The sequence below is a fragment of the Panthera pardus genome, unplaced genomic scaffold, assembly GCF_024362965.1.
Source record: "Panthera pardus isolate Hobbes unplaced genomic scaffold, ASM2436296v1 HiC_scaffold_12, whole genome shotgun sequence".
NCBI classification, from domain to species: Eukaryota; Metazoa; Chordata; class Mammalia; order Carnivora; family Felidae; genus Panthera; species Panthera pardus.
Window position 1 is genome coordinate 16,214,079 of NW_026526677.1, and position 13,111 is coordinate 16,227,189.

General features: G+C 45.8%; 1 protein-coding gene across 50 annotated transcripts in view; it reads right to left on the reverse strand.

Moving 5' to 3' along the window:
* MADD (MAP kinase activating death domain) overlaps positions 1–13,111 on the reverse strand; it is a 40,833-nt gene that overhangs the window by 1,766 nt on the left and 25,956 nt on the right. For 32 of the 50 annotated variants that reach the window (XM_053899719.1, XM_053899734.1, XM_053899745.1 and 29 more), the window contains 6 exons: positions 12,887–12,997; positions 10,208–10,315; positions 4,301–4,465; positions 3,980–4,052; positions 3,733–3,839; positions 1,499–1,568 (listed from right to left, as the gene is read on the reverse strand). In XM_053899719.1, coding sequence (XP_053755694.1) covers positions 1,499–1,568; positions 3,733–3,839; positions 3,980–4,052; positions 4,301–4,465; positions 10,208–10,315; positions 12,887–12,997 — 634 coding nt within the window. The remainder of the gene's footprint in view (positions 1–1,498; positions 1,569–3,732; positions 3,840–3,979; positions 4,053–4,300; positions 4,466–10,207; positions 10,316–12,886; positions 12,998–13,111) is intronic. The other 18 variants (XM_053899753.1, XM_053899750.1, XM_053899744.1 and 15 more) reach the window with 1 other exon arrangement.

Consider the following 13,111-nt stretch of genomic DNA (forward strand, 5'->3'; position numbering starts at 1 on the left):
CCCGAGAACTCATCCCTGTGACCAGCCCGAGACTGTTCATGTTAAGCATGGTTCCCTGCACTCCCAGCCTCTACACAGAGGGTCCTTAGGCTGGATGAAGAAGCGGCATGATACTCAACCCACCAGACCTGTAAGTTTCCTTCCCTGAGTGGCAGGAGAGGCCCAGGCCTGCCTGTGTGAGGGAGAGCGTCAGAGGGCTCTGGAGCAGACACACCGAGCGGAAGACAGGCGAGTACAGCACCCGGGGAGGGAGGTGACAGGGAGCATCAGGCAAAATACACACATGTTCACAGCCCAGAATGCAAGACTAAGAGTCACCCCTGCCCCAGCCATGCAGGGGTTCTGCTTGGCCAGAGGAAGGAGTAAGGCCCCCCCCCCCGGGGCACAGCCATCCTGATGGCCCCTGGAGAGGGGAGCAGGGGGGCATGGCATCACCCTGGGGGCCAGAAAAGGTAGCAGGAGAGTTGGCCACACCTTCTTCCGACCCTGGGAGGTAGAACTCAGGGGGACCCAGGGTTAACCAGGGAATAAACTCATCATAGGTAGAGCAAGAAGCCCAGGTCCTTCTTCTGAGTTGAAAGATTCCCCCAAATATCTCTCTGGCAGAAGAGAGGAGGGAGCACACAGGGGAGAAAACTCAGAACGAGTGAGCCAGCACGCGGGTGGGGGGAGGCTGAGAGGAAGAGGGTGGGGAGAAAAGGGATGAGACAACTGGCAATGGGAGCGGCTGGTCTGGTTGAAGGGAGCCCATCCCACCCACGGCAGGGCCCAGGCAGGGGCCTGGGGGGAGGCAGCACGAGCCGAGGTCACTTTACCTGCTGGAGAACGAAGGTTTTCATAGCAGCGATGGGGGGCACAAAAGAATGAAGCACAAACACAGCAGGAACTCAAAGCCCCAGGGTGAGAACCCACTACACCACTTCTCAGCGCCTGGCTGCAGGGAGGCTGGCTCCCAGCCTCCAGCTACAACTGCCCTGCCTGCCTCTGAGGCCCACGAGGCTCCCTGCCCTCCAGAGTGAGTCTGCCGGTACCACCATGCGCCCTCCTCCAGCGCAGAGGCTCAGGGGACACCAGAGCGGCACCAGGTGGCTACACGGAGCACTGGGCTGTCAGGAGAATCGCAGCAGGCGACATGAACACAGTAGAGCTTGGAAACTGCCCGTCTGCTCTGCCCCAGAACTTTCTGATCACCAGCTGGCCAAGCAAGGGAAGGTGGCACCAGCTCGCTGAGCCTTTGTAGGGGCATCTCTGAACTCTAACCCTGTCTAAGGCCACTTGCTCTTCCGGGACCCACTCCCTAGCAGCTCTGGTCTCTCTTTTCTTTCTTCCTCCTTCCCTTTGCTCATCTCGGGTTCCCTTTTCTTCCCTATCGCTCCTAATCCTCCTGACCTCTCTGCAGAGGTGGTTCTTCTCTCTGCCTCTAGTCCCTCCTCTGGAGCTCCGAGGTTTGAGTTACTGCCATGTGAGTCCAGACCTAAGAGCAAAATAGTGTAATTACCAAATTCCTCCAGGACAAAGACGCCTCGAACTGTATTGCACTTTTTAATGTGATTCAGCTCTATGAAAACCTGCAAGAGAGGGAGGGAGGGCGGGGTAAGGCCCAAAGGCTCTCCCCCTGCCCCACAAAGCCCACTCTCCCAGCTCTAGCCCCACCCACACACGGAAGACCTAGTTCCCAAAGGGAGGACCAAAGAATCCACACACACACAACTCAAAAGCGCTAAGAAGCGAAGACAGCAGAAAGGGCATGTACCTTCCGCTCCTGGCCGGAGGAGAAAGCATGGGAGAAAAATGAAGGCGTTAGTTTTAACGGTCAAACCCAACCCGAAGGCCCCTCTGCTGTCCTGGGCTGCCCGCCCATACCCTCTGCCCAGGGCAGCGCTTGGAGGACACGGTGCCCCAGGGGTCTCCCCGCTCAGCCCATCAGCTCTCTACCCTTCCATGCATCCTCCTCCGGCGCAGAGGGCTGGCACGGGTGCAAAGCTCCCCTCAGATTGTCCTTGGGGTGGGAGGTGTTGGTATCTTCCTTGAAACAAAATCCAGGCTCTCCCCAGAAGTACACGGTGATATAGTAACAGCTACCTCTTAGGAGCAGCTACTAGGAGTTCCACAAATACTATTTGTTATCCTTACACCTATGTGGCCCAGCATGCAGTAGTGCCCTCGTTTTCGAGCTGAGGGCAGAGGATCAGAAAGTTTATCTGCCCGTGAGTACTGAAGCTGGGCTCTGAATCCAAGCACATCCTGACTCCAAAGGCCCACTTGTTACCCCACTCTGTCGGACTCTCCCAGAGGGTCCAATGCTTCAAGTCCGAAGGACTGTTAGGTGGTGGAAGACGGACCCCAGGGCCATTATCTCGTTATCAGTCAGGGTCTGACTCCCCCTATAGGCAGGATCTCTCTTCTAGGGCGAAGCCTTAAACTACAGACCAGCTCGTGCATGCGGTGCTAATGGTTAGACATTAGGTTGGTCCAGAGGGGCTCTGCTGACGCTGGTACCCAGAAGAGGGCATCTGGCTGTTGTTTAACAAGATCTCTTCTTCAGAAGGTAAGGCATCGGGGGAAGCCTCTAAATGCAGTCAGAAGCCCGCTTCCCCAAGAAGTGCTGGCACCTTCATGTTCCAGAAAAGTACTTCAGTGAACCTCTCTTTGGGCTGGCCCTAAGGTCTCAAGTATACTATTCAATACATTAATGTTACTGATAGTAAATATACTGCTGACAGTACACTGCCTGAGCAGCTGTTTCCCATCACACCAAAGCTGCCCAGTTAGATTCCTAAAAGAAGGAGAACTAAAATGGCAGTGGAGGAAGAAAGCCACAGAGTCCAGATGTTCACCTCCCCTGAGTATCTGCTGCCTGGCCAGGGGCTGTGGTGCTTCACACATTCGGACCTGGCTCAGAACCTCAAGGAGAGGAACCAGTACGTCAGGGAAGGGGTGGGGAAGGCACTTGTGTGAAGAGGCAGAACTGGGAACGGACCTGGGATGATGCGCTGGCCTCAGAAAGGAATTAGCTTAAGGAATGTCCACTGAGAGAAAAAGTATCACTGCGTTAAAAGACCAAGAGAAAAAAAAAGTCAGCTCCTATAGTGAATCACAATGAGAGAAAGATGTATTCTGATGTGCTCCCCAGTCAAGGAAAGGGAGCGGGGCCTGCGGAGCAGGGGGCAGAGTGGGGACACTCAGAGGCACGAAAAGAATAGGAAGAAGAATCAGCAGGAGAAATCGGCAAATAAACACACATCCTCCAGATAGGACAGACACAAGCTACTCACACACACACACACACACACACACACACACACACACACACACACACGCTTCACGCACACCAGCAACACGCGAGGAGATCAGCTGGTCTAGACTCTCAAAAGCAAAACCACCAAGCAAAAGCACACCCTGGGAATAAGGGAAGGCAGACACTGTGCGAAGAAGGGCCAAGTGAGACGCTCCCACTCACACTGTGCTGAGTCTAATGGACGGAGGCAGCCTAGCCACCAAGGCTCCCCCTCTTTCCCAGCCCCCCACACGGGCTCCCCCCTGCACCTTCAAGGTGGTCACCAACGTCACTGTGCCCTCACTCTGATTTCTCTCTCTGGTCCAGCTGCTCCAATCCTCCCACTGGCCCCAAAGGCCCTCAGGCTCACTGGGAAAGCACTGGGACCCGGACACTGAGCCTCACAGCAGATGGAAAAACAGGGCTAGGAAGCCTGTGCTGCCACTGGCACCTACCTGGTTGTGCATGAACTTGAGGTTGATCCCTTCTAGGGTGACCTGCAGCAGGCCACCCTCACCCGTCTTCATGTCCTGCACGGGGAACTCGCCACCTAGTTCAGGGCCTGCGGTGGGGGAGGAGGTTATCAGCTGACTGGGGAGATGGGGAGCCCCACGCCTGACTTCCTTGTCAGGCCTCGGACACGCAGGAGCATGGGTAAAGATAAACGGGAGGCACTTGCTCGGGGAATCATTCTCTTCTCACCGGGTTTGATGCTTTGCTGTCGGGCAGCAGCTCGCTCCATGCTATCCTTCACACAGTAGTACAGCTCCCGACACTGCAGCACACGGGGGAGAGAGCTGTCCTGTCGTCCGAGCCTTCCGGAGTCCCCCTGCTCTGCTCTCTAACAGCTGCCAAGGGCCTGGGCCGATGCCAGGGCGCCAGAGACAGCTTCATGTGTCCCACACGACAGCCAGAGGCAAGAGTGGGGCTCTGACACGGATTGTGGAATTTTAACTTCCCTGAAAGAAACTCCAATCTCCGCCCTCAGTGCCCACCCCCAGCTCAAACAGAGCTCACGGGTACCTTCTTAGTATAGAATTTGTTGAGCTGAGTCTCAGAGCCATTTCTACGCCACAAGCACAACACCTTGGTCTTGGGACAGTAGGTCATGTTGATGAGCTTCTCGTACCACCAGCGCTCATACACCGTCCCGATGTTACTACGCAACACCACACAGTCATCACACACCTGCAGGAGTGCACAGAGCGGGGTCAGTGGCGCTTGTCTCTTAAAGTCTCCTTCAGCCCAGGCCACGCTACAGGGAAAGGGTGGGACGGCTGGTCCCGGGAGCATCCCCACGGTCAGGTTTTCTGCCTTCTGTTCACAGTCTTCCTTTGGTGGAGGCACAAACACTGAACTGCTGGGCATACTGTCCACTAGAAAGTTTACTGGAAGAAAAGGAATCACTGGCAGGAGCCTGTGAGCAAGGAGGGAGGCTCAACCAGAGTTTCAATTTTCACTTCAACCAGTGTCTGTTACCTCTTAGATGTTCTAGGCTTAAGAGGGTATCTCATGCCGCCATGTTCCAACCTTAGGAATCATCTCTGTTGACGAGTGCAAAGGCAGAGGATTATGGCAGACTTAACCAAGGAGAAAAAAATGGAACCAATGATTTTCTAATACTGCCTTGATCCTAGTTCTGCATAAATCTTTTATCTTAATTAATTAATTTATTTATTTATTTATTGATGTTTACTTATTTTTGAGAGAGAGACAGAGACAGAACACAAATGGGGGAGGGCCAGAGAGAGAGGGAGACACAGAATCTGAAGCAGGCTCCAGGCTGTCAGCACAGAGCCTGACATGGCGTTCGAACCCACAAACTGTGAGATTATGATCTGAGCCAAAGTCAGACACTTAACCGACTGAGCCACCCAGGCACCCCTCTGCATAAATCTTTTAAGTAATTAACCATACAAGTGACACGTGGGCAATGCTTACTGCAAAAAATATTATACAATTCAGGAAGATATAAATGAAAGTGAATGTGAAGTCCTCCTTCACATTCTTTTCTTGTTCAACATTCTCCAAGATCTGACTGCATTAGGTTTCTGGCTGTCCCATTACTTAGCTGTGTCACCTTGAACAAGTTAGCCTGCATCTACATTTCTACGTTTCCTCATGTGAAGATTAAATAAGTTAACGTGCACAGACTTTTTAGAACAAAGCCAGGCACACAGGAAGTACTCTAGAGTTAGATGCTGTAACGATAATAATAATTACAATATAGAAAATGTAGCAATGATTATTATGACCCCATCAACGGTTCTCAAGTCTTTCTCCACATGAGACCATCTTCCTGAGTTCCTGAATCCCTCTCTTCTGGATGGCTCGAGGCAACACCTCAATCTCATCATGTCCAAATCTGAAGTCCACATCTCTTCCTGGGTAGATCCTCCTTCTGCGTCCCCTAGTTGAGTAAATGGTGTCACCATTCACCCAGCTGCCCAAGCCAGACATGAAGGAGTGATGCAAGACTCCTTTTGCCTCTCACTACATCACTGAGTCCTATCCATTCTGAGTCAGCCTGGAACTCTCCCCCTCCCCCGCTTCAGCCATTCATTCCTACTTCTTCTAAGTCTAAACTCAAAGGTCACTTCTAAGGGGTCACCCATGACTCCTAGACCCTCTGCTATGTTTTCCCAGACTGCCTACTCCCGAGCATCTTCTTTCATAACGCTCATCATACTTTATGACACTGTTTCATTAGCTGACTTCCCTGATGGCTTGTCAACCCTGGAAGGGCAAGAGGAACGATGTCTCCCTTATTCACTGCTGTAACCCCATACCCAGAGTACCTGGCATATAGTATGTGTTCCATAAACATTAAGTGAACAAAAAAGGAATACACAGGACTACCAGGTTTAACCTACTATGTTAAGAGTTACTGAGGCTCTAAAAGCCTTATGAAGAAAAAGATGACAGGGGCACCTGGGTGGCTCAGTCAGTTGAGTGTCCAACTCTTGATTTCGGCTCAGATCATGATCTCATAGTTCATGAGTTCAAGTCCTGCAACAGTCTCTGCTGATAGCATGGAGCCTGCTTGGGATTCTCTCTCCCCACCTCTATCTCTGCCTCTCCCCCGCATGCTCTTTCTCTTTCTCTGTCTCAAAATAAACTTAAAAAAAAAAATATTTAAAAAAGAAAAAGGTCACAAAATAGTTGAGTTAGAAATTAAAAATTTGAGTTCTGGTCCCAGTCTGACTCCAGGTGAAAAATGAAGACAATTACCCTGACTTCCCATAATCCTTTAAGAACACAATGTCAAGGAGACGGGCAGGACAGGTATTTATAAGAACATAGGATTTCTAGGCTTGAAAGATGATGATAATAAAGTATCATACTTGCCTATGCTGCTGGTGGAGGTGTAAACTGGTATAGTGTTTGGAATGGCAATTTGGCAGAATCTATAAAAATTTTATTTATTAAAAAATTTGTTTTTAATGATTATTTATTTTTGAGAGAAAGAGAGACAGAGACACAGAGTGCGAGTGGGGGAGGGGCAGAGAGAGAGGGAGACACAGAATCCAAAATAGGCTCCAGGTTCTGAGCTGTCAGCACAGAGACTGACACGGGGCTTGAACTCACAAACCATGAGATCATGACCTGAGCCAAAGTTGGACACTTAACCGACTGAGCCAGCCAGGCGCCCCTATAAAAAATTTAAATGTATATAAGCTTGATCCAGAAATTTTCACACTAAGAATCTAGTCTGTAGAAATTCTCATGTGAGTGTGCAAAGACATACAGTCAAGCATATTCAATGAAGCATTATTTTTTTTTAAGTGGGAATTGAGTAATTCATGGTATACATCCATATAACGCTTGATAATTAAACATCCATTAAAAAAATGGAGACAAGGGCATATGGCCAGCTCAGTCAGTGAAGCATATAACTCTTAATCTCAGGGTTGTGAGTTCGAGCCCCACATTGGGTATAAAGCTTACTTAATGAAAAGAAAAGAAAAGAAAAGAAAAGAAAAGAAAAGAAAAGAAAAGAAAAAAGAGAAGAGGAGAGAAGAGGGAAGGGGAGGGGAGGGAAAGGGAGGGGAGAGGAGGGAAGGAAAAAGAAAAAAAGAAAAAAGAGGGGCCCTTGGGTGGCTCAGTCAGTTAAGCATCCAACTGTTGATTTTGACCCAGGTCCTGATCTTATGGTTTGTGGGTTCAAGCCCCACATCAGACTGCACGTGCTGTCAGCTTGGAGTCTGCTTGGGATTCTCTCTCTCTCTCTCTCTCTCTCTTTCTGCTCCTTCCCCGCTTGTATGTGCATGCTCTTTCTCAAATAAACTTAAAAAAAAAGAGAGAGAAGAAAAAAGAAAAAAAAGGAAAAACAGATAGATCTATATAATATGTAGACATGGAAAGATGTCAGTCATAAATTAAGTGAAAAAAATCAAATTATGTAACAATATATGTAGTTTGATACCACTTTTGTAAACACTAAACCAAATTACATATAAGTAAATTGTATTTATAGAAATATGCATTTTTAAAAATCATCCCAAACTCTTTTACAGTGGTTACTTCTGAGACCTAGTACTGAAGGAAGTGAAGGGAAACTTTCACTTTTTATTTACTTCTACATGGTTTGAAACTTTCACAACATATACTGTTCTACTTCTGTAATTAAAAAAAAAAAAGGGTAATAGGATTTTTTAAGTCTTTGCAAATTGCTCTCCAAGTGATCATGCGGCCAGCAGGCTGTGCAGAGATGAGAAAGGCTAAATTAGTAAGCTAACCGTAGTGGGTGACAGAGTGAGTGAGGTACAGTCTTATTTGACACTTTAAAGGAGAGGGATCTGGGAGGTGACAGATCCATTCCATACTCCAGGGACTTTGTACGAGGCTCCCCTGTATGGTGGGGAGTGTTAGTCCTATATTTCAAGGGATCTTCTCTATTTATTTTTTCAAAGGAAGAGGGAAGGGCAGGAATCACCTGCTACCTGCATGTGGTACAGACGTCCTAAGTTAGCCCTCAACTCGAGCAGACACCTAGCCAAATTCTAAAGTTTCACGGTGGCATGACAATGACTCCCTTCTCAGCTACACCAACGCGAATGTTCCTGCTTCAGGGCAGAACTCCTGCCTCATGTCTGATAAACTATTTGCTCCAAAAGCTGTGGATGTGAAAACCCAACTCAACTAAACCAAAAGGAAGAAATACTTGTAAAAATTAGTTGATTTCACTACTTTATATGGGAGTTGTACTTGGTCCCTACGATTATGTAGAAGAGATTCATTTTAAAATTAAAAATACAGAAATAAAGGTAACATAGGCAACTGCCTTTACAATCCTGGAGTAAGGAAGGTTTTTCTTTTTTCTTTCTTTCTTAATGTTTATTTTTCAGAGAGCGCAAGCAGGGGAGGGGCGGAGAGAGAGGGGGACACAGGATCTGAAACAGGTTCTGAGCCATCAGCACAGAGCCCGATGCGGGGCTCGAACTCACAAACCGTGAGATCATGACCTCAGCTGAAGTCCAATGTTTGACCGACTGAGCCACCCAGGTGTCCCTAGGAAGGTTTTTCTACCTCTGACTCAAAATCCAGAAACTATTAAAAATCAATAGTAAACTTAAAAATTACAGTTGATTAATTCAACCACATAAAACTAAAAAAATTCTGCATGGCAAAAAAAACAACATAAGCAAACTCAGAAGACTCATGAGGAACTTCACAGTGGATGGAGCAGGCTGCCCACATCTAAATCCACTAATCACCAGGAGGGAGATGACCATATGGCACAATAGGCAATATACAGCACCACCTACGAAGTATTCTTGCCAAAATACTGAATCTGAAACTCATCAAACCTCAAGATTGAACTACTGGTTTATAAAAAATACAAGTGGTGGAAAAACACGTTGACACCAAAGAGATGCAGTCAGATGCAATCAGCAAAAAAATCTAGAATGTGAGAATGTGAGATACTCCATATGGCACATTGCTTCAACAAAATAAATGGCAAAGTGGGAAGGGAACTATTATATGTTAGGAGATACTTCAGAGTCAGATCAACCAAGATCATTAATGCATTTTTTCCTTTGGTTCAGTGATGCCACTCTGAGAGTTCTTGGATAACTTGCACATGTGTGAAAGGAAGAAGGCATGGCATCACGCATAGTAGCACCATTAGCAATAGTACAAACGTGGAAGAAAAGCAAGGGCACATATATATTGACTGCTTAAATCAACTATGGTACAGTCACATCATGGAATACTACGCAGCTGTAAAAAGAATGAGAACCAGAGGGAATAGAGTCAATAACATTGTAATAACGTTACAATAATGGTGACAGATGGTGACTGCACTCATCATGGTGAGCCACGCATGATGTACAGAACTGTCGAGTCACTGTGCTGTATGCCTGAAACTAATATAACCTTGTATGTCAAATCTTCTTCAACTAAAAGAAAAAACCCATGAGAACCCTCTGTTTGTACCGACAGAGAGATCTTCAGGATATGTTCAATGAGAAAAGCAAGGTACAGATCAGTGGATATGATGCACTACCTTTCTGTAAGAAAGAAGAAAGATCAGAACTGATGCGCACATCCTATTGTGTGTGTGTGAAGTACCCCTGGAAGAAACAAAAGAAACCAATACAAGTGGTTACCTATAGGAGGGAGGGGCCAAGTGGATGGGAAATTGAGACGGAGGGCTAAGAAAGAGAACAAGGCTTCCCCATGCCTACCATTTTAGTTGTCTTGACTTAGGAACAATGTGACTACATCATCTATTCAATATATATTTAAAAGAAATGATGGGGAATCATATATTATATCATTTGCATAAGAGCCTGACTATTAAATGGATAAATGGGTCACGAAGATGAGTAAGTGGGAGAAATATTCTGGTATCAGTTCTAGAAGTTCCTTGTGACTCCTAAATGTTCCTTTGAGACATCTGAACTAGCATGAACTAGCATTTACCTCCATGAAGAAGATATCTCCATTTGTGTCTGTCCCCGCATGTACCACAAATGTCTGCTTCTTCATGTGTCGGCTGCCACTGGACCGGATACAGAGGTCACGTCCATTCTGAGAAAAGAGAGATCTGTTAGACACATCCATATGTCTCTCTCACAGAACAATCTGGGCCGAGAATTCCGCCCCCACTCCACCCTCCCCCTCCGCCCCTCCCACCCCTCCCACCCCAGCTTCAGCAATTAAATTCCTATCAGCTTACTTAGCACAGTGCCATCTGCTGGCTATAGGCCACTAGGGACATGTTCTCAAACTTTTTGGTCTTGGGACTCCTATACCTCTTAAAAATTGACAATCCCCAAGAGCTTAGGTTTATGTGAGTTAAATTTGTAGATATTTACCATACTAGAAATTAAAACTGAAAATATTATTAATTCATTTTAAAGTAGTTGATCATTCATTAATAACACATCCATTACATGGTAATATAAATAACTTTTTAAAATAACAACCATATGCCCGCCCCCCATCCAAAAATGAGAAGACTGGCACTGTTTTACATTTTTGCACATCTCTTTAATGTTTGGTTTTAAAAAATGGCTGGATTCTCATATCTGCTTTTTCATTCAATCCATTGTGACACATTGCTTTGGTTGAAGTATATAAAGAAAATCTGGTCTCGCAAATATGTATTTGGAAAAGGGAGGAGTATTTTAAGAGAGAGACAGCGAGAGCACAAGTGGAGGAGAGGGGCAGAGGGAGAGAGAATCTTAGGCTCTATGCGGAGCGTGGAGCCCAACATGGGGCTTGATCCCACAACCCCGGGATCACAAAGTCAACTGATAAATGGATAAAGAAGATGTGGTATATATACAGTGGAATATTATTTGGTGATGAAAAAGAATGACATCTTGCCATTTGCAATAATGTGGCTGGAACTGGAGGGTATTATGCTAAGCAAAATAAGTCAGTTAGAGAATGACAGATACCATGTGATTTCACTCATATGTGGAATTTGAGAAACTCAACAGATGAACATAGGGAAAGGGAAGGAAAAACGAAATAAAAACAGGGAGGGATGTAAACCATAAGAGACTCTTAAATACAGAGAACAAACTGAGGCTTGCTTGAAGGGCGTGAGGGTGGGTAAATGGGTGACGGGCATTAAAGAAGGCACTTTTCAGGATGAGCACTGGGTGTCATATGTAAGAGATGAATCACTGGGTTCTACTCCTGAAGCCAAGACTACACTGTATATTAACTAGCTTGAAAATAAATTAATAAAAAAAGAAAAAAAGAGTTGGATGCTCAACCAACTGAGCCACCCAGGCGCCCCTGAACATTTTCTACTTTGTTATATTAAATCCATTTGTCTGCCTTACATTTTGAGTGTATCTTTACTCATACTTGAAGTTGTAACACAGATTCCACACAGTGGTCTTTTGGAAAATACTGGTTTAAGTTATGCAGCTCTTCCAAATATTGACACATTTCATTACAGAATATAAAAAAGATCACGTTCATTAATATCAATCCCATTGCGGCATCTGGATGGCTCAGTTGTTTGAGCGTCCAACCCTTGATCTTGGCTTAAGATTCTCTCTCCCTTCTGCCCCTCTCCCCCTCTTGCAATCTCTCTCTAAAAAAAAAAAAAAATTGGGGGCGTCTGGGTAGCTCAGTTGGTTAAGTTTCCGACTTTGGCTCAAGTCATGATCTCGTGGTTCAAGGGTTTAAGCCCCACATCAGGCTCTGTGCTGACAGCTCAGAGCTTGGAGCTTGCTTCAGATTCTGTGTCTCCCTCTTTCTCTGCCCCTCCCCTGCTCATGTGCTCTCTCTTTCTCTCTCTCTCAAAAATAAATACATATTAAAAAAAAAAAGAGTGTTTAAAAAAATTTTATTTAAAAAAATGTCAATCTCATTAGAAAAGTCTTTAAATATCAGGAAAACTCAAGCCTAAAAGCCTGCCAAATAAATACCCAACTCTGAATAACCAGTTAGTCATTCTTTCAAGTAAAAATGATGTCCCATGACCAAAGCTGACAGTTCACCTTGCAACTCAAACTGTCACAAATTGCTTTTCCTTGAAACAATCATCGTTTTGGTTTGCAACACAAACACTTTCTCTATATTTCTCATTTTGTCACATAAAATATTCAAAAGGTGTATAATCAATGATCAGATTTAATAAAATTAATGAATTTTAACTCTTTCATCAAGAACACTCTTAAGTGAAACTATTATTCATTTTTCTTTCTTTTTTTAAACTGAGAGGGCCCTCCGTGGCTACCATCACACTGCCTCACGGTGTGAAGGTATCCAGGAGTTGTAACTATCACTGCTTTTGTACCATCAGTACAAATGTCAACCTGGTAAAAAAGGCAAAGAACATTTTAGTATTATTATGAAAGTAGTTTTTCAGCTTGTGGATCCTCAGGACTCCACAGACCACATGTTGAAATGGCTGCACTAGGATGGTTTTAGGACAGAGAATCCTATCACAGATGAACAGAAAGACTAAAGCCTCATCTAGACTCAAAACCCTATTTTCAAAACTCTGTTTTCTGAAAATATACAAGCCAAGAAATGACCTATAGGGAAGCCCGTGCACTCGGCGACAAGGCCCAAGCCTGGGAGGCGACAAGTGCAGTGGGAAGGGAGCCTAGGGAACAGCCTGGCTATGCTTACCAGGTTAGCCAGCTGATCAAGCACTTCATTGATTTGCTGGCTGTACACAAGCCCAATATGCGACTTTCCCATCAGGCGCCTCACCTTCTTCCGGATGTCATTCTTATTTACCTAGAAAGTCAAAACAGGATCTTAACGAGGGATCTGCTCTTGCAAATGAGGTAGAGGGAACATACAAGAAAGTTTCCGACCATTTGAGACAATTCAGAGTCCACATCACTGAAC